Below are 27,291 nucleotides of genomic sequence, written 5' to 3' on the forward strand. Positions count from 1 at the left end.
AGTACCCATTAGTAGCTTATGCAAAATGATCGCTCAAACTGTCAATAAGATCTTTTGAACGAGTTTTGAGCGATCATCTTTGCGTGTAAATGGGACTTTATGCTCAGGAGAAAAGAGTGAAGAGAATGTTGTCCACTTAAAAGGATAGTCCTACAGAATAAAGTTATTCTCTATCCATAGGATAGGAGATATCCAGTTAATCAATTGGGATCTGAGCACTAGAACTCCCACTGATCAGGAGACAGAGCGTCCCGAAGGTCCTCGAAATAATTAAGCAAGTGTCTGTCATGTGCACTACCACACCTTTCATTTTAAGGGACTGCCGAAGATAACCGAATTTAAGCATACTGCTATTTCCAGTAGCCCCATTGAAGTGAATGGATCAATGGAGCAGCAGTGCACATATGTGACCACCGCTCCATTCATTCTGGGTCCTTTGGGTCACCCGTTCTCCTGACCGGTAAGGTCCGAGCAGTCAGATCCCCACCAATCACCTAGTTGTCCCCTATAGGAGGTAACTTTGTCATGAAACAACCTTTTTCTAAGCCAAGTGACTGAGGACAAGGGACAATATCCTTGAGCACATCATCATTTCTAAGGTGTGATAATCACCTTTATAATCCTCCCAGCTGGGGTGGGTCTTGAGATCATGGATTTAATTGGCAGCAAGTGCGTTGCTTTGAGCCCTCAAGGATACTGCAAGTTAAAGCAGTGTGGATGTCAAGATCCACAATCTGGTGGAGGAAGCTGCTGCATGTGACCCAGGATGCAAGGTTTCTATGTGATGACAATCCCATATAGTGTCCACTCTCCTCATGACTTCCCTGCTTGCTAGCTTGTATGCATATTCAGATCGGCCACTAAGATGCACAGCTCAAGATCTCCCAAAGAGACTGAAGAATTTGCAAACAAAATGACTGAGACGGGTGTCGCTCACAATGTTACGGTTAGTTGAGGTGTAGCAGATTTGAGGTCCAGATTCTGCATCCCAAATCCTCAGTAAATTACAGTATGACGCACTTGGATGGGGTTCTAGTTCCAAAAGAAGTTAGTTACAGAAAAGCATAATCAGTAATGATATCTCTATATACTGCATATGAAAATGATGAAAGAGATCACCCACCACGCCAACACGCGTTTCTCAATGTTTTGTCTGGAGCAGCATGCTCATTCGGTTGCAGGAATGCTGTGGCCTTTCACTGCAGTTTTCTTCCCCTTCAGTGTAGTACATGGGGATTTTGCTGTGGAATTGCCAAGGACTTGCAGCAAAAAAAAAGAAAAATTCCCCTTTGACTAGACTTAACCTTAGCGTTTCCCCCTAGGTTTAGGTTGCACACAGACATTAAAAGTTTAACATGAAAATAAGTTGGTCCCAATCCACAGGATAGGGGAAAACTTGCTGATCGTTGTAAGTCCGACCACCTGGGCTCTCACATTCCCGAGAACTGTGGTCTTGTGTGTACCACAATAAAGGTGGTAATCACGCATGCATACCACCAACCAATCAGCAAGTTATGTGAGTAGCATCTAAAGCTCCATTTACACACAAAGATGATCACTCAAAATTTGTTCAAAAGATAGGATGATTGACAGTTTGAGCAATCATTTTGCATAAGCTGCTAATGGGCACTAATGGCCATTAGTAGCTTATTAGCTTCATTTGCATATAAATAAGCCTCCCTGTGCTGTATGCAGATAGCAGCAGGTGGATCTCCCTTTGTTCACCAGTGGGACTGCAGCTGAATGCAGTGTTATCAGCGCTCCCGTGGAAAATCACAGCATGTGGTCTCTGCTGTCAGCTCTCCAGCCGAATTATGGATTTTAAGCTGAACTAAAAATCATCGTCCGGCCGAAAAGCAACCGATGGTAGCATCTACACGCAACGACTATTGCTCAAAAGACATTGTTTGAGTGCATTTTGAGCGATAATCGTTGCCTGTAAATGGGGCTTAACTTGCTTTTGTGAGGCAACTTTTACGCTTTTAACCAACTATCACTTGAAAATCGTTATGAAGAGGCAGCTTGATGGATTTTTTTTTCAATGATTTGAAACGTTTCGCTCTCAAAATATTTATCACAAATGTCAAATTTTTTGCTTTTTTTAGCCCAGTGTTCTGTCTTTCTCATATCCAAGTGTGGTCTATCTGTCTGTCTGATATCTTATCTATCTGTTAACTAACCTATCTGATATGTTCTAACCTATCTGTCTGTCTGATATATAATGCCTGTCTGATATATAATCTATCAGATATGGTATTCTCTCTCTCTCTCTCTCTCTCTCTCTCTCTCTTATCTATCTATCTATCTATCTATCCCATATCTATCGATCTATCTCATATCTATCTATCTATCTCATATCTATCTCATATCTATCTATCTATCTCATATCTATCTATCTATCTATCTATCTCATATCTATCTATCTCATATCTATCTATCTATCTATCTCATATCTATCTATCTATCTATCTCATATCTATCTATCTATCTCATATCTATCTATCTATCTCATATCTATCTATCTATCTCATATCTATCTATCTATCTATCTATCTATCTATCTATCTCATGTCTATCTATCTATCTATCTATCTATCTATCTATCTATCTATCTCATGTCTATCTATCTATCTATCTATCTATCTATCCCATATCTATCTATCTATCTCATATCTATCTATCTATCTATCTATCTATCTATCTATCTATCTATCTATCTATCCCATATCTATCTATCCCATATCTATCTATCTCATATCTATCTATCTCATATCTATCTATCTATCTATCTCATATCTATCTATCTATCTATCTATCTCATGTCTATCTATCTATCTATCTATCTATCTATCTATCTATCTATCTATCTATCTATCTATCTATCTATCTATCTATCCCATATCTATCTATCTATCCCATATCTATCTATCTATCTCATATCTATCTATCTCATATCTATCTATCTATCTATCTATCTATCTATCCCATATCTATCTATCTATCTATCTATCTATCTATCTATCTATCTATCTATCTCATATCTATCTATCTATCTCATATCTATCTATCTCTCTCATATCTATCTATCTATCTCTCTCATATCTATCTCTCTCATATCTATCTCTCTGTCGTATTCCTCTCTGTGCACCTTTTTTCTCTCGCTTTCATTCTGTCTAGTGAATCTCATCATTGAGCTCCCAGCAGATTTCGTCTTTGAAGTCAATACAGTGTTAGATTAACTATCTGACCCCTGTAAAGCAGATGTCAGTGTTTGACTGTCTCGAGCTATAAAGGCAGTGTCCCATAGCAACCATTCACAAGTACAATTCATATCTGCTGCATTATTACATGTGTCTCAGACGTTTCATCCACAGTCTCCTCAGCTATCGTTCTCCTTATGAGACGCTATGCCGCGCTCTCGATAGAAAATGGAATGTGATTATTTTTGTCAATCAATTTACAGCTGAGTGACAGCGCGCTAATTGACTATTAGAGCTATACCTACACGATCAAAATGTTATTACGGATAATTAGTCTCTGTTAACACACACTGCTCGCTGAATGCAAGATGTCTGATACAGCGCTGGAAGTATCATTGACAGTTTCCTAATAGCGACAGAAAACGGTACGAAGGGCTGAATACCTGTAGAAAGGCTAATAAATGTAACATCTGGCAACATATTGTACACACTCATGGCTTTTTGCTATTTGGCATAGTGTAACATTGTTAGTAACTCGAGGTACTGGCACCTGGTATCCATATGACAAGACAGAAATTAGTGGAACTAAATTAACCTATTTCAAGATATTTCATTTAATCAAGCTGATAATTATCATTATATAGGAATCCTTTAACCAGGGACATGGAAAATTTGCCCATACAGCATTAAACCAGCAGTTTAGAGAGCCATACTATCCATATTATCCATTTTTGTTGTTTCGGTAGTTTAATGAGCGTTGAGCCCTATCTGTCATCGGCTCTCGGGAAGTCAGCGATCTAGCCATCAAGGTCAAACTATGCCAGTTCTGATTGGAGCACTGTGGACTGCATTTACTCACCTTATAGGTGATACTGGTTGAAGTGTATCTGTTAAGTAGAAGATTTGCATATGAATACAGTGTACTTTGTAAATTATGTCCATTTACATGTTAATTAGGCACATGATACTATGAGGCTAACAGGTGAACACTTAGAGTGGACCACTTGAATATATACAGAATGTCATGAGATGTGTATATTAACAATTTAATTTTTTTTTTTATGACTGGGTGTGGCTAACGTGATGGGTGGAATCTTAAGGCCCATTTACACGGAGCAATGATCGCTCAAATGACAGTTTGAGTGACAGCTTTGGGCGATCATTTTGCATAAACTATTAAGTAGCTACTCAGCTACTTAATAGCTATTTAGTGTGCAAATGAAGCCTTTAGCTGAAAGCAGTTAATAGCCGGAAGGCTCTTATCTGCTTGCAGTTCCTTTGTTCTCCAAGGGGAAACAGCTCTATCACTACTACCTGTTGAGAACTGCTGATAAGGCTGAACGACGATTTTTAGGTTGGATTGAATTGAACGATCAGCTAGCAGTGCACGAAATGTGCATGATGGCTGCGCATTTAGACGCAACGAAGGCAAAGTGGCCAGTGAAGTCATAACACAAACCGCAAGGCGCAACGCACTGCATGGTGGAAAATACCCCATGCAACAAATACACAGCTGACAGGCAGCGTGACACAAGAGGGGGGAGCAAGGGAAGCTATTTTTCTTACCTACTCTTCTCTCTTCCTTTTTTCTTAAGACAGCTCCTCAACTCCAGCAGAGCTCAACCCCCACCATCGCCTGCCCTTGCGCGGGGAGGGAATGCGGGCCGCCCGGAAGAAAAACGAGGAGCTCTATGGCTGGCAGGTCAACATGCAGGAGAACCTGGATGTGCCTTTTTTTTCTGAGGGGGCCAGGTAGACAGCAGAAGGTTAATTCCTAACTGTTTGCCTTCCTCGGTTGGATAATGGGGAGAGTCCTGCCTCCCTGTTAGCCCTGGCCCGTCTGGAATCAAAACCATTCAGCCCTTGCAGGCGAGACCATCCACCTCCTATGGACACTAAGCTAAAAAACTGATATAGCCAACGGGTGGAGCTGGCACTTTTGTGCTTAGTTTTGCCTCCTAGTAGCAGTGGCTATATCCCACGGTCTTTGCTGTGTCCCCAGTGACACAAGCGACAAAGAAATCTAAATCAAATCAATATTTAATATGACCAAACTTTGCCTTTAAAGCAGCCTGAGTTCTTCTAGTTACACTTGCACAAAGTCAGGGATTTTGTAGGAATATATGCAGGTGTATGATTAACCAATTATACCAAACAGGTGATAATGATTATCATTTTCACATGAATGTTGAAACAGTCATTAACTGAAACAGCTGTGTAGGAGGTTTAACAATGGCTGAAGAACAGCCAAACTCTGCTACAAAGGTGAGATTGTGGAAGACAGTTTAATGTCACAGGTCTTACACCTTTGCAAGACTAAACACAACAACAATACACAAGGTAGTTATAATGCATCAGCAAGATCTATTCCAGGTAAAAATTTCAAACCAGACTGGGGTTTCAAGATGTGCTGTTTAAGCAGTTTTGAAGAAGCACAAAAGAAAAGGGCAATGTTGAAGATCGTGGACGCAGTGGTCGGCCAAGTGCATAAGATGAAAGACACAGCAGGACAACAATCCCAAACATACAGCCAATATCATTAAGATCTATCACTCAGCATAAAGAAGACCAAGGAGTCCTGGAAGTGATGATCATATGGCCCCCACAGAGCTCTGATCTCAACATCATCAAATCTGCCTGGGATTACATGAAGAGACGTGGATTTGAGCAAGCTACATCCACAGAAGATCTGTGGTTAGATCAAGATGTATGGAACAACTTTGGAAGTCCCCGCCGAGTTCAAAGACTGTGTGCAAGTGTACCTAGAAGAATGGATACTGTTTTGAAGGCAAAGGGTGTTGACGCCAAATATTGATTTGATTTGGATTCCTCCTTTGTTCATCCGCTTTGTATTTTGTTAATGGATAAAAATAAACCATTAACACTCTTATTTTTGAAAACATTCTTACGTTGTCGCATTTTTTCCCCCACCTGCCTAAAACTTTTGCACATTACTGTATGCTCTATGGTATATGTCTTTTCTTTTTTTTTTTACAATGGAAGTCAATACTCGACACTTGCCTATACAGTGGTACAGCAGAGGCTTCCACTAGAAGTATACTTGGGATAATACCTATGAGGGCTTATTCAAACAACCGTATATCGGCCGGGTGTTCACGCCGGCCGATATACGGCGTCTCTCTCTGCAGGGGGAGGAGGCTAGAAGAGCCCGGAGCAGTGCTCTGAGCTCCCGCACCCTTTCCGCCCCTCTGCACTATTTGCAATCAGAGGGGATGTGACGGGGCGGGGCTAAGTTTTGAGAATTAGCTCCGCCCCATCCCACCTCCCCTAATTCTCAAAACTTAGCCCCGCCCCGTCACATCCCCTCTCATTGCAAATAGTGCAGAGGGGCGGAGACGGGACGGGAGCTCAGAGCACTGCTGCCGACTCTTCCAGCCTCCTCCCCCTGCAGAGAGGGACGCCGTATATTGGCCGGCGTGAATATGCGGCCGATATACGGTCGTCTGAATAAGCCCTGAAGTAGATACAAATGATTTGTGAACAGTCTTAGCTGGCATCCAGCTAAAATGCCCCGACAGAAAGCAAATAACACATACATGAACAAAAGCCCTATCCTAAGGACCTACATTGATTCATGCAGGAATGTCCACTAATCAGTAAATATATTTTTCTCTAGATGTGAAACCCTTCTCCTAATTCCTTTACATTCATTCTTTCTGACCGGTTTTAGAATTACTTTGCTATTTCTGAACCTCATTTAGCCTCTAACAATATCTACAACATTCTGTGAACTGAATTCTTCACTAGATCTATTATAGATTTAATCAGCCGGCCATTCAACCTCCGACTCTTTGAAATAGAAGTTCCAGAGATATTCTGAGGCCAGGACTGTAGAAAATTATGTCTTTATGAGAGATTACAGATATAACAAGTCCCAGATAGATTAGCGTCACATGGTGTCTCTTGTAACATGGATACAGGATTCCTTGGCATCTAATTTCTTTTTTCTTTCTCCAGGGATTTCTTCATGCCGTATTTGATCGCATCAGACAGTTTTTAGAATGCAGTGAGTATCTAGTATTGTTAATAGCTGTGTATTTGGAGATTGATTGTACAGTTTTCTATTTGTTTTGTGCCGCTTTTCACAGATTGTGAAGTTTTGTATCATTTCAGTAAAACAGTCATTCAGCATGCTTTCAGCATGAGAGGTATTAACGGAAGATTTTCTTCAAGACTAATTGATAAATGGAAAATATAACTCCCAGTTGTGCAATTCACTTCCACACTTTTATGTAATTAGATCATTAAAGGGAATGCCTCATGTATTAGATTTTAGTTTAATCAATTAGTTGTAAGTTTGTAGAAGAGAAATACAGTTTTTTTTATGTAGCTATTAGAGATGAGCGAGCGTACTCGGAAAAGCACTACTCGCTCGAGTAATTTGCTTTATCCGAGTATCGCTGTGCTCGGGTCTGAAGATTCGGGTGCCACTGCGGCTGACAGGTGAGTCGCAGCGGGGAGCAGGGGAGAGCGGGCGGGAGAGAGGGAGAGAAAGATCTTACCATCGTTCCTCCCCGCTCTCCCCTGCAGCTCCCCGCTCCGTGCCGCCACCCGAATCTTCAGACCCGAGCACAGCGATACTCGGATAAAGCAAATTACTCGAGCGAGTAGTGCTTTTCCGAGTACGCTCGCTCATCTCCAGTAGCTATTCATCTTTTATATTCAAAAATTTCCCTGAAGGTGGCCATATTGGAAATATGTGCTTTCTTCCTGTACTGTCTTTATAGTTTGTGGTTTATGGCAGCTGTAATGATGGACAAAGAAATGTCTATTAGGACCTTAGGGCTGAAGGACCAAGCCCGGTAAATATATAGCACTTGGTCCTAGACTTTAATCCCCGCCAAAAGCAGATGTACGGAGCAGGATTAAAGCCTCTGCTGCTGCAATCAAGCAGGAGCAGGTCGGGTCCTCAGCTGTCTGACACTCCAGAGGAGGAGGGAGAAGCGCTTTTTAACCGCTTCTGCCTTCTCCTTTGCTGGGTGCATAGCGCCCCATGTACTAAAAAGTGAAAGTATTACTTTAACAATGCAACCCGGCGATCACCTGAGCACCGGGTGTTCCATGTTAGAGCAGAGCTGCAATGTCCTAGCAAGTGCTGATCAGCTCTTCCAGTGACTATTGTCCCTACAAGGGAATCTTTTTTTCAGTGACTGGGGCTCCTATGGATGTGAATGTCACCCAGAGGTCTTATATGCATCATGGTAACAAAAATAGTTACAAAAAGGAATAAAAAAGAAAAAAATACAAAATAAAGAAACAAAACTGTTGCCATATGCACCCTGTAATCTAAAACTATACAAATTATATATCAGAATGTCCGAAACAAAATGAGGAACTTTATTTTAGCGTAATACTAATGAAAAAATGCAACTATAAATAAAAAAACACAAAAGATTTTTTTTAAGCTTTTAACCTGCAATAAATCTAAAAAAACGGGGAAAAAAGTCAGTGAAAAAAAGATGTTAAAAAATGGAGCAAAAATAATTTTGGTAGCTGAAGGATATAAAAATAGGGCAGTGAAACCACCACATGGGTTAAATCCCTAAAAAGTGTCTGGTTCTTTAGGACAAAAACAGCCTGTCCTTAAGGGGTTAAAGTCTCCAGGAAGTGATGGCATAGAGCATCCTCCCCCATAGGTCAGTGAGTAACAGGTTAGCTGCAAACAGAGCCTTCTGTGTATCTATGCTATCACTAGCCTGGACTTTCAGAAGTATGATCGAGCTGTGATTAAAGGGCTTGTACCACAACTGCAAGGAGGTAATCTGTTGATCGGTGGGGGTCTGAAAAGAGTCGGATTTTCAGACTCCGTGCAGACTTCACTGGCACAGGAACAGGTAAATGGGTGGGTCTTAAAAAAAAAATACATCCCCTCGACTCTCCGCCACCTTCCTGAAGAGGACTGTAACTTAGTTTATGGTGCCCCAAGGTGACCAGTTCCCCTTAAGTCACCTTGAAGTGTTACATGTTGGGTTAACATTTGCTACATCTGTACATAGTTCTATATTCCACAGGAAAGAAGCCTTACTGTTATTTGGCATTTTATTTTGTAGGTCGAGGTGTTCAGGCTGAACATCCATGCAGGGAGAGGCTGGAAAAGGTTATCCTATTATTCACTAAAGTGGTAAGACGGCAGTAAACGCTATGGGGGAAGCTTTGGTCCGCACATCGATTGCTTGATCTGTATCCAAGTCATGATTGATCTGTATGTGTTTATAATGCTGTGTTTAATCGTCGCACTAATTCCTTTTTCCGATCGTCACTTAGTCCTCTTTAGCTGGAGTGCAGAGTCAAGCCTTTACCGCCGGCACCTGTTCCTGTCTATAGAAATATTTTTAACGTTCCATTTGAAATAAAATGGCCCGCCGCGGCCTGAAGAGGTTGGGGGAGGCGCACGCACCGCGTGTTATGCTTTTCTCTTTGATGTTCCCCTGTTCATGGTCTGCGCTTCATCTCAATTACACTGCAAACATAATAGAGTGCGATATGGAGTGGGAGAGCTACAATTACCACGAGCTATTCCTTTTTTCTGTTGGCACATAATTCATACTTCGGTTCTCTCCTGTCCTCACTCTTTGTATGAAGCTTCCCTCTCCTGTGTTTGTCTCGAAAATCAATCAATTGATAGATAATGTTACAGGCAATGTGTGAAAAGCAGGCATGCTATAGAGTGCATGGGGGATCTATAGAGTGCATGGGGGATCTATAGAGTGCATGGGGGATCTATAGAGTGCATGGGGGATCTATAGAGTGGATGGGGGATCTATAGAGTGGATGGGGGATCTATAGAGTGCGGGGGATCTATAGAGTGCATGGGGGATCTATAGAGTGGATGGGGCTATTGGGCAAAGTCCGAAATGTGGGCTTTATTGAAGTATGCTATATACTTTCCCATGGCCTTGTATAGAATACCTAGGCATTATATAGAACATTTAAGTAGTATTTAGGCAAAGTATGGAGAAAGTGCCTTGAAAAGGCCTCATTTGAAAAAAAGACATATATGAAAATGCAACAGGAATTGCAAAAGTGAAGGACTTTCTTACTGAAAAAAAAAAAAAGTGAAGAAAACAGTATTGACTTAGACCGCCTGCAGACGGGCGGAAATTCCCGCGGAATTTCCACCCCTGGAAGCTGCCATAGGATTGCGTTAACAAACGCAATCCTATGTAGACGGGCGCAATTTGGCTGCACGAAATCTCGCGTGGCAAGCAAATCGCAGCATGCTCTGTTTCTGTGCGAGGCTCGCAGAGCCCCGCACGGAGAAGTCACTCACCAGCCGCCGGCTCCGCTTTGCGCATGCTCCGGTTGCCCTGCAGCCGGCACACAAAAGAGCCGGGCCCGCGGGAGCAGGTGAGTGTCACGCTGCTCTCTGCAGACGCTTGGGTCGGGTCCCGCTGCGAAAATTCTCGCAGCCGGATCCGACCCGGCCGTCTGCAGGCGACCTTAGTGGTGCACAGTGCCTTTGTCTCTGAGATCTCCAAGGTCCCACAGTAATGAGCGAGTCTCCCTCTGTCTCTCCCTCTCCCTCGCTCTCCTTTCTTTTGAATGCGGTCACACACACAAGCGATGTTTTTCTGCATTGCACCACAATGATGCAGGAAACAAACTGCGGCATGTTCTACTTTGTGCATGCCCTCGCATCGCAGCGCTCATTGTTTTCAGTGGAGTCGGTGGCAGCATCGCATGCCAGGTGCATGCGATGCAAGCTGTCCAATTGAAAGCAATGGGAGTAACTCCGCAATGTTCCACCGCAGCTGAGAGCCAGGGCAGAGGATTGCTTCTGCCCCGGAGTGATGTAAGTCTGTTTTGACATGAAAACGCCTCGCATCCTCGGGGAAAATTAAATGTTGGGGAGCGCAATATGTGAGCGGGATTGATGGCCCCATATTGTGCTCGCCAGCGTGAAGTTAGCCGAAGGCTAGATTCACATGAGCGTTATGAGACGCACAATATTTGCGTGTATATGAACTCCCTTCTTTTGAATAAAGTCATGCACAACGCTGTCAGGGTGTCCGTTCTTGTACATAGCAGAGTGTCACATGACCCATGATGTCACTTCTGCATCCCGACTCAGTGTTGTCCCGTATATAGATAACTTGGGCTAAAAGCAGATGGTCCTAGCCCTGTATACGGGACATCACTGCTGACGTCTTGTTTGGGATGGCAGATGGCGGGACATTGACGGTCAAGTTAGAATATAAACATGTTAGCCCTGTATTTTTATTTGTTATATTCCCTTCCACTGCCACAACTTTTAGATAAAACAGAAACCCCCCTTTCTATTGTATGTGTTAAATTTATGTCCCATATAAATGTATTTGGTGCAGAACTTAGTCACCTTAAGTCCATTTTAACTCCTTAGTTACATAACTAATTTTAGCCTTAGGAAGCAGTAAACTATTTCTTTTGTTTTCCAGCAGCCATAACTTAATGCTTTTTGTGAATGTAGCTGTATGAGATCTTTTATTCTGCGCAGCAGGTTCTAGGAGCCAATCTTGGGTACACATAATTTATTGAACAACTTTGATTAATTGTTTGCTGAGGGGTGATGAAAGAAAAAGCAATTTATATTCACGACATTTACCATGGGATGTTGATATTACCTTTATTCTACGGGTGATTCGGATTATGAGAACACCAAATTTATAGAGGTTTTATAATGTTTTACTATTTTTGCGCCATATAAACCCCCTTTTTTTGTAACAAAAAGTCACTGCTCTAGGCTCTTGCGACCTTTGGTAGCCGGGAATAAGGAGATTTTAAATTTCCTGGGCCCTCCCCAGCTCCTGCGCATGTGTCCGACATTTTGCCGACTGGCACATGCACAGAAGCCGGGGAAGGTCCGTGGAGGAGGATTGCTTCAGCGTTCAAATACGGAGGCCTCCAGTAAGAAGTTTCATCTTTGCCGATCGCATCAGTGAGGGGAGATGAAACTTCAACTTTTTTAAAACTTTTACGTGATTGCCATTAACCATTCGATAGCGCCGATCGCATTGCCAGGGACGGCTACCTGTGGCTTCCCATGACTGATCCATGTTGTCTGCTACCTCCGGGAACCAACAGCATGGAGCTGTCACGTCCTCGGCCCACCTGGCTTTAATCCTCAGGGGATGCATGTTTTTACGTCCCTGGGGATTAAAGCCCATTTAGCTAGGATGTAAAAAGACAATGGGGAATGGCCGAAACGTTGCATATTTTACTGATGGAATAAAGAAAACTTTTTTAATGCACCTGGATTTGTGCTGCTGTCACTACATTTGGATATTACGTCGCTTCAAGGAAGATAGGGGTCCATCTTCTGCTCGTGACTGTGCAGCCTCAAAGCCTCCCCTTGAAAGGATATTTTTCCCATTTTTGTGCTGTTGGTTTTCCATTTCAATACACAGTTGCATAGCACTGTTCATTTCAATGGAAGCACTGGACATAAAAATATCAGAGTTCAAGTGCTCGACAAACTCTGTCGCGACCATTTAAATAAATGGAGCAGGACCTTCGGAATCCCTGTTCTTGGGATGATTGTCGGTCTCGGTGATCGGACCTCCAGCAATCATAAAGTTATCTCTGTTTCATGGATAGGGGATAACTTTCTATTTTGGCACCGCCCCTTTAAGTTACGAAAAATTCCAGCAAGACAAAGCTAACATAATATCTACAGGCATCCCCAGGTTTAGCATACTCAGACTGTATCTAAGAATTTTAGAAATGTATATCCACAATTCTATCTATTTATCTTAGGGAGAGCACCTAGAAGGTGAGTGAGGAGACTTATAAGGCCACTCATGCTCCTCTGGGTAACATGCAGAAAAGGGAGATGGATCGATACCTCTGCAGCGCCACCTTTTGGAAGGCAGCATTCCTGCAAGTCAATGTTAGACTCTTTATACAAGCTTCGTAACAATGACTGGGCATTGAAAGCCAATGACACTCTCTCTAAATGCCGGAGAAACCCTTTAAACACATTCTATTTCTCCCTCTGCATTACTGTGAAAGTGCTTCTTCAAAACACACTTGTGGAGTCTCTTCATGGAATATAATGGTAGAGATATACCAGAGCTTTCAGCTCCAGAGAGGAAATCACCAGCGTTTTATAGCCCTGTGTGACATCAGTCTTAATTAGAGAAGCTTATCTCAAAACAGCCATTAATCTCCCGCAGATCTGAACTGTTAAAGATGGGGCAAACGGTACAGAAATTGTCATTATCATTTCAGTCGAATGTGTTCACTAGCATAATGAGCACCATTAATAGAGCCCAAGAAATGACTTATATCTGCAGTGGTGTGTGTGATATTTTGACATTCTGACTTTTACGGTTTTTATTCCTGCTACAAAGCAAATCAACAACACTTAGAGAATTTTTAGAATAAATGTTAAGGTGACCCTATAGTTTTCTCATCTCCACATAAAGTTAGAATGTATTCCTTTTAAAGGGAACCTGTCCCTAGGTTTATGCTGCCAGAACCACATACATTGCTGGCATGTATATCTTATTCTGTAACGCCGTGGTACTTCACAATGAAAGTACTTTGAAGATCTGTGCTGAATTCGAACAGAGCCTTGGAGTCACGGGGTAATGCTGTGCTGGCCTCACTCAATAGGTGCCTCCCCAGGAGGAGCCGAGATGCGCCTAATCCATGAAGAGCCGTTCGCCTCTCCATGTAATAGGTGTATCATACGCCAGCAGAAATATGATTCAGACCTGTGTTTGAAATGCTGTTTTTAATAAATTTTCCTCAGATAGTTTAACCTCTTAGTGACAGAAATTTTTTTTGGTTATTTCTATTTTCGTTTTTTTTCTCCCCCCTTTTTTTTCCTTCTTTTTGAACTCCCGCGCTGGAGAGCAGTAATTCAGCTGCAGGTGTACCGTGGGACCGGACGGCTTCCATAGGCTTCTATGGAAGACGGCGGGAGCTGTTCGCGCGGGAGACCTGCAGAAAATAGAGCATGCTGCATTTTCTCTCACGTGCGGGAGAAAACGCAAATCCATTAAAATGCCATCCGCGGGTGCAAATTACAATTTAATTGACCACGGATGGCCAATGGATCGCTATGAGCAAAATTGAATGCGGAATCCGCAATTCAATTTTGCTAGTGGACATGAGGCCTAAATTCTCTCTCTCTCTCTCTCTCTCTCTCTCTCTCTCTCATTCTCTCTCTCTCATTCTCTCTCTCTCATTCTCTCTCTCTCATTCTCTCTCTCTCATTCTCTCTCTCTCATTCTCTCTCTCTCATTCTCTCTCTCTCATTCTCTCTCTCTCATTCTCTCTCTCTCTCTCATTCTCATTAAAGGGGTTGTGCCAATAGAAAGTTGTTCCCTATAACTTTCAGATTGAGGGGGTCTGAGTTGTTGGAATAAAACAATCCTAACTGCTTTTTTTTTTTATCCCTCGACGTCACTCTATGAGGTCTTGTATTTTGCGGGATGAGTTGTATTTTTCAATGGTATTATTTAATGTACCATATAATGTACTGAAAAACGTAAAAAAAATTCTGAGTAGAGAGAAATCGAAAAAAAGGAAATTCCGACATCTTTTCAAAGATATGTAAATTATTTTCTGCAGCCATCTTCTGCGCGCAATAGCTTTTTTATTTTTCTGTCAACATAGTTGTGCTAGAGCTCGTTTTTTGCAGGACTTCCTGTAGTTTGCGTTGGTGCCATTTTGGAATACAATTTTTTTTCTGAAAACAGGGTGACCAAAAAAAGCACATTACTGTTTAGTTTTTTTTTATGACGTTTATCGCGCAGGGAGAATAATGTGTTACTTTGATAGATCGGACTTTGGACGCAGTGATACCAAATATGTATTTTTTATACATATTATAAATATGGCAACTTAAACGTTTATTTTTCTATTTTAATAATTAGCAAAACTTTATTATTCTCATTTTTACTTTTAGTTTTTTTTTGTCCTCCTAGGGAGCCACAACTTGCGATGCTTTGATCGCTCCTGCAGTATGATGTAATGCCGTAGCATTACATCACATTGCTATCGGGCAGGCAGTCTATCAAGCCACCCCACGGGGATAGCTTGATAAGCATTCTGCCATGACACCCTTGGGTCCTTTCAGAAGGCCCTCAGCTGCCAAGACACCCGCATGGCTTTACATGCTGCTGTCAGAATTGACAGCAGCATTTAAAGGGTTAACAGCCCCTGTGAGTTGCGCGGCTCATCGCAGCTGTTACTGCCGAGTGTCTGCTGTAAGGAACAGCTGGCACCTGGGATGTCGCCCGGCGATCTCTCGTCATACATGTCCTGCATCTGCAGGACGTAAAAACACTAAAGGTCCGTCACTTAGGGGTTAAAGGGCTCTTCTCCTCCTCCACCATCTCTAGTGTTTTTCCTGTCCCTACTGAGGACATAGACAGAAAGTCTGTCTACAGAATTCTAATGGATCTCCTGAATACCGGTTTGGTGGGTTTTGATCAGGACCTTTTAGCTTTCCTTCCTTGCTTCCTGGACCCATGGCCATAGAAACATAACATAGAAAATTGACAAGAAAAATGCCACACAGTCCATCTAGTCTGCCCTTATATTTATTTTTATGTCTTTCTTCAGATTGATATACCGTATTTTCCGGATTATAAGGCGCACCGGATTATAAGGCGCACTTTCTATGAGCGCCTTATAAGCAATCTTGTTTCATATATAAGGCGCACTGGATTATAAGGCGCAGCACATTACCGTTAAATAAACCATTGCTCAGACTGCAAGTCAAAATTTATTACACTTTTTCTTTCAATATATTTTATTGATTTTACAGTATATATATAACTTTACAATGTCAAGAACTGATAGAGTCGTGAATTCCACTTCTCATCTTGTTGTTGTAACGATTAAAAGAGAACTTATGAAAACCACTAAGATATAATTGTTACATTCTATTACTTGACAGACAAGGGCAGGGGGAAGGGTAGGATGTGGGAGTTGGGGTCAAGGGGAGGGGGCGGGGGGGGGGGGAGTGCTCCAGGTTGGACCCCCTGGTTAGCTTTACCACTTATGGTGTGGGCCATCACTCATAGTTGCCATTCTGCAGCCACCTAGTGAATGACTGTGAGTTGCGTGCGCTTATCCAAACCGCCCAGGTGCGATAAAAGCTCTCGTGTCTAGTTATGTCGTCCTGCGTCCTCAGTTTCTCTAGTCGCTCGATTTCGTCCATCGCCCCCACCCACGCACATCTAGGAATTTCGATGTCCTGTTTCCAAAATCTGGGAATTACTTGTCTTGTGGCCATAATGAAAAATTTATTACACTTTTTAACAATAACTTGCAACTGGTTCAGCTGTAATTGCAAATCAAAACGTTTACCGTACTTTTTCAGTTCATTCCTCCACCAGAAATCCATCAAATCCGTCATCTTCAGTGTCGGAGTTGAACAGTTGGGCGATTTCGGCATCAAGCATGGGGTCCTCCTCTTCATTATCCGAGTCGGTCTCGTTGCTGCTGCTAGGCTCTTCAGTGGTGATTCCAGCCTTCCTGAAAGCTCGGATGACACTGGAGACTGATACATTCTTCCAGGCATCCACGATCCACTGGCACATAGTGGCATAACTCGCACGGCGTTGCCTCCCTGTGTTGGTGAATGTGTGGTCACCTTCTGTCATCCAATGCTCCCATGCAGCTCGCAATTTAACTTTAAATGACCTGTTGATGCTGATATCTAGCGGCTGGAGCTCTTTGGTTAATCCACCAGGGATGACAGCAAGCTCCAAATTAGTTTTCTTCACTTGGGCTTTGACAGTATCGGTCACGTGGGCACGCATCGAGTCACAGACCAATAGGGATGGGAATTTGTGAAAAAAGCCACCCGGTCTCTTGACGTAGACCTCCCTCAGCCACTCACTCATCTTCTCCTCATCCATCCAGCCCTTTGGGTTAGCCTTAATGATGACACCAGCAGGAAAATTTTCTTTAGGCAAAGTCTTCCTCTTGAAAATTACCATGGGTGGTAGTTTCTGGCCATTAGCCTGACAAGCGAGAACTACAGTGAAAGATGACTTCTCATTTCCTGTGGTACGTATAGATATCGTACTGGTTCCTGTTTTCTCAACAGTACGGTTTACGGGGATATCGAAAGTGAGGGGAACCTCATCCATGTTAATAATGTGTTCTGGCTGGATATTTTTTTCATTTATCTTGGTTATGCAGTAGGTGCGAAAAATGGCCAGCTTCTCTTCATAATCCTTTGGTAATTGCTGGCACACAGTAGTTCTGGTGCGAATGGAGAGATGACGCCTTTTCATGAAACGAAAGCACCATGAAGGACCTCCTCGAAAGTCCTTGATCTCCATGTCACGTACTAAAGCAGTGGCTTTGAGTCGAATAGAGACAGTGGAGACGCTTCTACCTGCGTTTCTCTGTTCCATAACCCACTGTTCTATTTTGTCCTCCAACTGTGGCCACCTTGCTTTGTTTCCTCGGAAACTCATTTTGGTCTTCTTTACTTGGCGGAGGGCATCTTCTTGTTTTCTCCACTTACGCACCATGGATTCATTAATGTTGAATTCTCTTGCAGCTGCCCTATTTCCATGCTCTACTGCATAACTTATAGCTTTAAGCTTGAAACCTGCATCATAAGCATGTCTCTTAACAGGAGGCATTTTTTGGGGTAGTGGGTATAGTTAACGCTAAAGCACAGATATATTGCAAGGATCCTGCGCACAGAGCTGTAAGTATCACTCAGTGTGGCTCCTGACTACGGTGGCCGTAATGCTCAATCCATTTATGGATACTGTAAAAACCCAAGTGAAGAATAAATTCATAGGCGCACGGGGGGGGGGGGGGGGGGAGGAGCATGGTGTGTGCTGTGGTATGCCGCCCACGATAGAGGTAAAGGATCCTGTATGAACCCCTTTCTTTACTGTCGGGTTCATATATAAGGCGCACCGGATTATAAGGCGCACTTTCTATTTCTGAGAAATTCTCAGCATTTTATGTGCGCCTTATAGTCCGGAAAATACGGTATGCTTATCCCAGGCAGCTTACATTCATTTATTGTTGATTTTCCAGTCACTTCAGCTGGAAGTTTGTTCCAAGTATTTACTACTTTCAGTAAAAAATAAAATTTCTGATGTTTCTCATTTTCCCCACAACTAATCCCAGATTGTGCCCCTTGTTCTAGTGTTTAGCTTCCTAATAAAAAACACTTCCCTCCTGAACCTTATGTATACTATACGTTTAACAAATTTAAAGCTCCCCTCTCCCTCCTTTCCTTCAGACTACACAAATTAAGTTATTTAAGTCTTTCCTAATAAGGTTTGCTGTTGAAACGTCCACCATTTTTAGAAACCCATCTTTGGACTTGTTCTATTTTATCGATGTCTTTCCGTAGATGCGGTCTCCAGAACTGAATACAGTTTTCCCGATGTGGTCTCACCAGAGCTCTATACAGTGGGATCACAATCTCTCTCTTCCTACTAGTGATACCTCTAGCTATGCATCTTACTTGTTTTCCCTGCTGTCTGACCAGATTGTGGACTCATTTTGAGGCTGTCAGAAATCAGAACTCCTAAATCCTTGGCTTGTGAAATTCTGGATAACACAGAAGACCCAATAGGATACTCAGATCAAGGATTTATTTTCCCCAAGGGCGTTATTTTACATTTGGAAACATTGAACTATGGTTAACAGAGCTAAATTTTTCTATATGTTCAAGTCACCACCAGGAGTATCAACCCTATTGCCCACTTTTGAGCCACGACCACCACCACCTTGCTTTCCCTCTAGTCATAGGACGCCGACCAGCATCTTCTGTGGTGATCTGTATGTCTGTGCTGTCCGACAGCACTCTGCATGCATGCATCCTCTGTGATATCAGACATGGTACACTGAGATGGGGCACGGGGATTAGCATCTGAGCCCAAGTCCGCTTTTCGTTTCCCTTGGTGTTGAAATGAAAGGACAAACGAGTGCATGCAGCGCCAAATGTTTGTTACTTTTGGAGGTGAGAACCATTAGCAGTTTGTGGCAAACTTTCCCGGAGGGCAATGTGGACACTATGACGGAGATCTATTATAGTCTACGTTTAGAGTCCATCTCCATCTCAGAGTCAGACATTGCGAGCGTGGGTTTATCTGATAGAGAGGTTTTGAAGAGTAAGATTATTCGTCTGTTGCAGACGAAGATAAAAATAATCTTTCTCTGCCGATGACATTGATGAATTGTTTAAGTTTTTAAGAGAGACCGTGAATGTGGAGAATGTGCAGCAGACTAGAACAATTCAGGATAAAATGTTTTTGGGTGTAAGGTTTTGGTGTAAAATGATCCCTTTAAATGAGACTTTAAAACTTCTAATTACGGATGAGTATAAAGAGGCAGAAGAGCACCCAACTATTTCCAGGGATTTTACGGATAGACTCTTGCTAGCTCCAGAGGACGTCAAGAACTGGGAAGAGGTTCCCAAGATTGCCTTACAAGTGACGAAAGTTATTAAAGATAACTGCTCTCACATTTGAGGATTCCTTCTAGCTCAAGGACACAATGGGCTTGAGGAGCCTCGTCCTATATTTTAGAGTCAAATACTGCTGCACCTTATTAGAAAGCCACTTAAAACAAAAGACCTCAAAAGTGGATTTCATGGACTCTTCACCCTTACTGAAAATGGCACCAGATTTCATAGCGGACACTTCAGCTGCCCATAGAGCAGTTTGGTTAAAATCTTGGGGACACCGTATCCAAAAACAAGTTCTGCTCTCTTACGTTTCATGTAAGCTACTAGTACTGTGTAAATGTTTTAGGCACGTATGGAAAAAATGCTGCAAAGCAAGAATTGTTTTCAAAAGTAAAAGGCGATGCTCTAGGTGTGCAGAACGTCTGTGGCGCAAATCCAAACAACCTGAAGACTTCACTCAACTCAAATTTATGCTCAAAACATACCACCTCGCCCTGCACCATGCCAAGCAAGTTTATTTCACCTCCCTCGTCTCCTCACTATCCCAAATGACTCTTTGATACATTCCACTCCCTCCTCAGCCCCAAAGAACAGGCCCCCCGTGACAGATCTCAGTGCTAGAGAGCTAGCTGCCCACTTGAAGAAAAAAAAATCAAAAACATCCACAAAGAAATCTCCGAACATTACACGGCTAGCTCTGATTCTGGTCTCTTCAGCACTGCATCCATCACTCACCTACTATCTGTACTAGAACCAACAACAGAGAAATAAGTCTCCAGACTGCTCTCCAACACCTGCGCTAGCGACCCTCTCCCCTCACACCTCCTCCTGTCCCTTTCTCCAGCTGTCATTACCCACCTCACCGCCATCTTCAACCTCTCCCAATCCTCTGGGAGATTCCTCTTTGGTTCATTTATTTAGCATTTTGTTATTTGACAAAAAACTATTAACACTTCTATCTTTGAAAGCATTCTTACTTTACAGCATTTTTCCCACACCTGCCTTTTTCACAGTTCTGTAAGTGTTCACACCTGAACTTGACGAGATATTGGAAAAAGCGGCTGATAAGAACCAAGAGTTTCCAAAGGAGAAGCAGCTTAAAAATAATTTTTCCTTTTCATGAGCCCAGATTTCAGTATAGAGACCTGAAAAGCAGAGGTAAATCGAGTTGCAAATCATGTCCTATGAGGAACGGTTAAAGGATCTGGGAATGTTTAGCTTGCACAAAAGAAGGCTGAGAGGAGACTTAATAGCTGTCTACAAATATCTGAAGGGCTGTCACAGTGCAGAGGGATCAGCCCTATTCTCATTTGTACAAGGAAAAACTAGAAGCAACGGGATGAAACTGAAAGGGAGGAGACACAAATTAGATATTAGAAAAAACTTTTGACAGTGACGGTGATCAATGAGTGGAACAGGTTACCACAGGAGGTGGTGAGTTCTCCTTCAATTGAATTGTTCAAACAAAGGCTGGACAAATATCTGTCTGGGATGATTTGGTGAATCCTGCACTGAGCAGGGGGTGGGACCCAATGACCCTGGAGGTCTTTTCCAACTCTACCATTCTATGATTCTAGTTGGAGCTACCCAAAGGGAGGCAGGGGCAGAAACTTTAACTCCAACCAATCCTACATAAAGCAATGTTGCAGGAGTCATTGGAGGAAAGCTATCCCAATTTCAGGATTCTTGGAGACAAGAACATCCAACTGAACACTGGTTTGGTCACGTGTGTTTTTTGTGTATGCTTTCCGGTCACACATAAAAGCAAAACACAACACAGTGTCTTATTTTCAGGCATATCGCTCGTGAAAATTGTACATACCGTGTTTCCCCAATAATAAGACCCTGTCTTATATTATTTTTTCCACTAAAAGATACACTAGGTCTTATTTTCAGGGGAGGCCTTATACTTACCTAGCAGGCTCAGTCCAGGTCCCTTCTGCTGCTCTCTACAACTCCGACGCGCTTCCTGCAGTTCTTGGCATCTCTTACAACATCACTTCCTGGTTACAGGATTCATAAATCCCGCCTCCAGGAAGCGATGGCTGTGATTGGTTCTTTTACCGCTGCTCAGCCAATAAATGCAGCGCTGGATTAACCAATGTAATTGGTTTATCCAGCGCTGCATTGATTGGCTGAGCATTGGTCAAAGAACCAATCGCTGCCATCGTTTCCTGGAGTTGGGATTTATGAATCCCGCAACCAAGAAGTGATGTTTTACGAGCATCTGAGGACTGTGGGAATCTTGCTAAACCTCTAGAGAGCAGCGGTAGGGAGCTGGACCGAGCCTATTTGGTAATGTATTTCTTTTTTAATGTAGTGTAACTAGGGCTTATTTTTGGCGTAGGGTTTATATTCCAAGCCCCCCCCCCCCCCCCCCCAAAAAAAAATAAAATTGGGCTATGGCTTATTTTGGGGGTAGGTCTTATTTTCAGGGAAGCAGGGTATTAAACAAATTAAACTTACTTGCCAATTAAAAATCAAAGAGAGCATGCTTTCATGCTTTATGTGCTTAAATACGCAGGCCATTTGTGCACAAAAAAAACAGTAAAACATGCACATGCGTGCAAAAATGCAATACCTGTTACGCAAATACACATGCAAATACGTTTACTCCCATGTGCAGCTGGCATAAGGGCCGTCATTTTGCCTTTCTTTTTTTCTTTTACCTGTATGATGATTCTTAGAACAGTTTCCTAGTTGCGAGCGAGCGAGCCATAAATCATGCAGTAACGTATTGTTTGTACCTCGTTTACAGAAGATGTCAGACGAAATGGACTGAAATGAGATTGCACCAGTTCTGTGCCATGCAGGAGCTTTCTGTCTGTCGGCATCTCTATTGTCTGAAAATATCTAATAATGTTTGATATATTTTATTAATGGCGTTTTTTTATATTCAAACATGTTGAACATTGTAAAGAATTTCAGGCTTTTAAAAGACCAAGAATAGGCTTGCTGGTAAAACATACATTATGCCCGGTATGTGGGCATTCTCTGTCTTGCCTTCTGTTCTGTGGAATATCTGAACTCCGTATGAATAATGGATAATGAATTACAAACAGGGTTGTCCGTTTCAAAACCCTTCCACTGTGATTTGGCATCTAATTATTCCTAGGCGTCTCTGTGCTATGGCATTGCTCTTTCGGCCATTTGAGAAAAGTTGGGTTTATTTATGAAATCTGGTGGTATACAAAACTGAATTGTGCCCATCGCTGCCTGTCAGGTTGGTAAGGGTATACGGTTCTTCCTAAGTAAGACCCAGCAATGTGACTGTATACAAAGAACAGGAAACACTGACTTGCCGACTTAAGACATAGTTTGAGACATGGGGAGGCTTTACGTTTAAATTAGGATAGGGTCCCACGTAGCGGCCACCACCCGTCGAAGATGTGGCCAAAATCTCCAAGTCACTGTGGCTCGTAAATGATTGTTAATGGCTGTGTGGTTTTTGTCAGACATAGTGGTCATAAACAATTTATTGTCAGTTAGCCTACGATTACACATCAACTTTCACCATGACACATATTGCGAGGCCAAAGATGTCAGAATTGTGCTACCTTGCTCGTTAGCAGTGTAAGCGAATGAGGCTATGCTGCAGTTAAGTGTCATGGCACCGATTAGCTTTTGGTCTTTGGTCTGGGTGATGTCTGCCGTGGATCATGTGATGTACCTGCCTGTGCATGCGTGGTGTCCTTCAGTGCTCAATGCTGAGGGAGAAACATCTTCCTTCTGCCCTGCTGATGGGCTGGCTGGGACTGTAGACAGCCCAGTGAATCGCTAACTTAGGATATTTATTCCTGCTCCTCTGAACAGAGGATGCAGGTAATACTCTATGCTTTTTAAGTACACTTGTATATTGCTCTTGAGTTATCTTGTGTGACTTGTCCCTGGGCTTTGTCGTTCTTCTTGTGCTTTCAGTTTATAAAGTTAGGATTCTGATTTATTTCTGTATGTCTTAGTATCTTTCTCATCTCCTTACTCTGTCTATGGTTTCTGCTTACTACTCATTTCTGTTTGGTTCTGTCCTTGTTCTTTTCCGTGCCTCTGTAGTATATCTAGGGATGGTTAGGGAATTTATTCAGGTTTCAGCTGTGTGGTCACCCTTTTCAGGGTGGGTGCTCAATCTGTTGTTAATATCAGGGTAGAATCAGGAAAATAACTTGGGTCTTATTTCCGTTTGCTTAACTACCCTTTGTTTAGTTTCGCTTGTCTAGTGCTTTGTTGTCCCCTTTGTTTTGCTTCAGCCTATGACCTGTACTTTATCTCTATATGTGTTGTTGGTTTCATTGACAGGTCTGAATGGATGTGACATTAAGTTGCTGTAAATCGACTATAACCAAAAATCCAAAGCTACAGCCAAAGTCGCTGTATAGACCTAGCCTAATTCATTTCTGGACTGCAGTAATGTGCAACGTTTGACCGGATCTCCAACCCATGGTGCCCTCTGTGTGGGATCTTATTCTTAGGGAATTGAGTTAGCAATTATTTCCCTACATACAATCTTTGTAAAAACAAAAAAAAGACCCGAGGCTTTAAAAGTGGTTGCCCCCTGGGCCTATAAAAAAAGGTTTTGGATGTTAGTTGTGTGTAGTGGACTTCTTCACCTGTGTAGTGCTTGTTGCCCACTAGACATGCCTCTATGATGCAGTTGAAGAGAATTCGTCTAGTTATCAGAGCGGGGGGGGGGGGGGGGCGCATTATTGGTATGTGAGAAGCTGAATGGTCATATCTATGAATTACCTGCCACATGAGCCATCCTAACTAGACTGTTAGAAGGCTTTGGGACCAATGGATGCATAAGGACATGCACACAAGGTAGCTGAGCTCAGGAACCCTTGACAGACCACCAATAGAGATGATCAACAAGCATGAGCAATTCCACTTGTTTTGTTGTCCACTATCCAGAGACTGGTGGCACAATCGTTACCAGCCCCTGTATCTGTTGGAACCATTTACTGACACTTGGCTGAAGGACATTTGGTCCCATGGTGCCAATTACATGTACTGCCTTTGATACTCGCCCTCTGTCACCTTCGTTTGCAATAGTGTCTTGAACAACGAAACTGGACTGTTACAGAGTGAAATCGGGTTTTCTCCAGTGACGAATCCAAGGTTTAGTTTAGGCACTGACAGCCATAGTCGTGTCTGAAGATCTACGGGTGATCGCCACAATCTTGCCTTTGCTGTAGACCGACACATTGCCCCCTGCTGGTGTGATGGTCTGGGGGGCATCACATACAACAGTCGGTCACCCGTAGTAGTGGTACGAGGGACAATGACAGCTCAGTGATATGTTCAGGACATCCTGCAGCCACATGTGTTCCTCTCATGGCGGCTTCCAAGAGGCATTTTCCAGCGGGATAATAATCAACCGCACACATGAGGATATCACAGGAATGCCCCCACAACATTGTCATACTTCCATGGTTGCCCGTTCACCAGATTTATCACCTATAAAACATGAATGGAACCATCTGGGATGCCAACTTATACAGCCTATGAGTTTGTACGATGTAGAGGCTCAGTTACAGCAAATGTGGAGCGATATGCCGCAGGATACCATACGGAACCTGTATGCCTCCATGCCCGTCCATATCACATCTTATATCCAAGCTAGAGGCGGTACAACAGGGCAGTAGAGCCTCCTTGCCCACCCATATCACATCCTGCATCCAAGCTAGAGGTGGTACAACAGGGTACTAGAACCTCAATTCAGGTGTTCAGTTTTCTGCAATAAATTCTCCTTTTGCTCTGATATTTAATCACTTAGTTATATCCATGTTACAATTACACAGAGAAAGTTTAGATTCTGACAACTTCTGCTACATGTGGTGGCAATTTAGGTATAAGTGGGGAGTAGAATAAGAAAAATTAAGTACTCCTTGGCCTCCTTTTTTCTGCCTAGTATAATTTTTGACATTTATGTCAATCCCTCTGCTCTTTTCATTTATAAAATACCTGAGCCTTAAAACATTATCTGATTTTAAAAAAATCCTCTATTTGTGAATTGTGAGTTAATAGAGCCTCCATTCCAGACCCTCATCTATCAGCCAGTGCATAGACCTCCATGGAGTCCCTCCGACCATCCATACATTACACAGGGATGATTTAGGTAGGACCTTATGTAATGCTTCATTTCAGCTTATAGTTAGGGAACACACAAAGTACAATTCCTTTTAACAAAGCCTGATCTATCCTGCTATTCTGCTGATGACCGCAGGTAGTACGCTCCATGGAGTCTGAATTCCAAGTTGTTGGGAATAATTACCCACCAGTAAATTATGTACTTTGAAAGTAAGTGATTTAGGTAATAGAGGCATATTAGGGAATTGCTGATTGCAGCTCCATAACATTACGCATTAAATACTCCAAAGTAACAGATTTATGCTGAAGAATATTTGTACTTAAAGGGAACCTGTCACATTGAAAATGCAATCCATCGATGAGCTGATCAGATTGATATATAGCTTTGTGGGAAAAGATTCTGTATAAGGGGGAAGTGGACTTGTTAATTTTATAGCGCCAACCTATTCCACAGCGCTTTCAGGTAGTTTATTTATTACCCCCCAGCAAGCTGGGTACTCATTTTACCAACCTCAGAAGGATGGAAGGCCGAGTCCACCTTGAGCCGGCTACCTGAACCAAGCGAGGATTAAACTTGCAACCTTCAGGTCATGAGCAAGAGCTTAGGACTGCATTACTGCTACCTTAACACTCTGCGCCGCACGAGGCCCCATGTATAAGGGTACATGTTTGGCACTCCTTTAATACTGATCTCAACCCCCTTATCGCTCAGGTTCTCTGTAACCCTTATCAATTTTGTTGCCCCTGTTTTGTACTTTTGCGCATCCAGCTTACTTTTGTGAACTAATCCAGTGTTCTGGTCACACACTGTGCGGACAAGTGAGGTTATATATTATTCTTTGCCTTCTAACAGTCTTTATTTGTTTCCTATTATGTACAGGGTGGCTGTAGATTACTTAAGATTGTATATTTTTGCTTTTTCTTTTCCCCAAGCTGTTAGACTTTCTGGACCAGCATCCATTTGCATTCATTCCCTTAATCCAGAGAGCACTGGAGTTTGCAGTCAGCTATGTTTTCACTGAGGTTGGGGATGGAATTGTGTTTGAACGTTTCATAGTTCAATGCATGAGACTCATCAAGATGATTGTAAAGAATGATTCCTTCAAGCCATCCAAAAACGTAGAAGGTAGGCATTTATTTTCTTTCAGTTCAACAAATGAACTCAGGCAGTATTGACTTTTTTTTCCCACTTTGTCCGTATTTACTGTGATTTCTTTTTGCCATCCTACATATTTCTTCTGGTTTACTAAATTATTTCTTAAAGGCTATTTATTGTATTGCAACCAATATTTTATTGCTTTAGTACATGAAAAAAAGAAGCAGCAATGTTGCACATTGTCTTGATTTAAGATATCCTATTGTTTTGTGTGTACAGCTCCTGCGAAGACTTGTGTATATGGTTTCAAGCTTCAGATGTGTGTGTGTTGTCTTATCCTGTAGTTCATTGTTACTCCCTACTACCATCCCTATCTTCTACTTGTTTGTAGGGTAGCAAAATAAGGGGGTACAGATAGTGGATTAAAATATGGCAATAGGGTTTAGCAGAGTTCGCAAGTATATACTGTGCACTTGCCTACAGGATAGCCGTCCTTTCCATCTGGA

At 42.5% G+C, this 27,291-nt stretch overlaps 1 protein-coding gene across 1 annotated transcript in view; it reads left to right on the forward strand.

The window, feature by feature from the left end:
* The window catches only part of IPO11 (importin 11), a 450,706-nt gene that overhangs the window by 91,884 nt on the left and 331,531 nt on the right, over positions 1 to 27,291 (forward strand). The window contains exons 8-10 of the mRNA XM_066602787.1: positions 7,179 to 7,227; positions 9,272 to 9,342; positions 26,623 to 26,815. Coding sequence (XP_066458884.1) covers positions 7,179 to 7,227; positions 9,272 to 9,342; positions 26,623 to 26,815 — 313 coding nt within the window. The remainder of the gene's footprint in view (positions 1 to 7,178; positions 7,228 to 9,271; positions 9,343 to 26,622; positions 26,816 to 27,291) is intronic.

Source organism: Eleutherodactylus coqui, chromosome 5 (genome assembly GCF_035609145.1).
Source record: "Eleutherodactylus coqui strain aEleCoq1 chromosome 5, aEleCoq1.hap1, whole genome shotgun sequence".
In the NCBI taxonomy this organism is placed as follows: domain Eukaryota; kingdom Metazoa; phylum Chordata; class Amphibia; order Anura; family Eleutherodactylidae; genus Eleutherodactylus; species Eleutherodactylus coqui.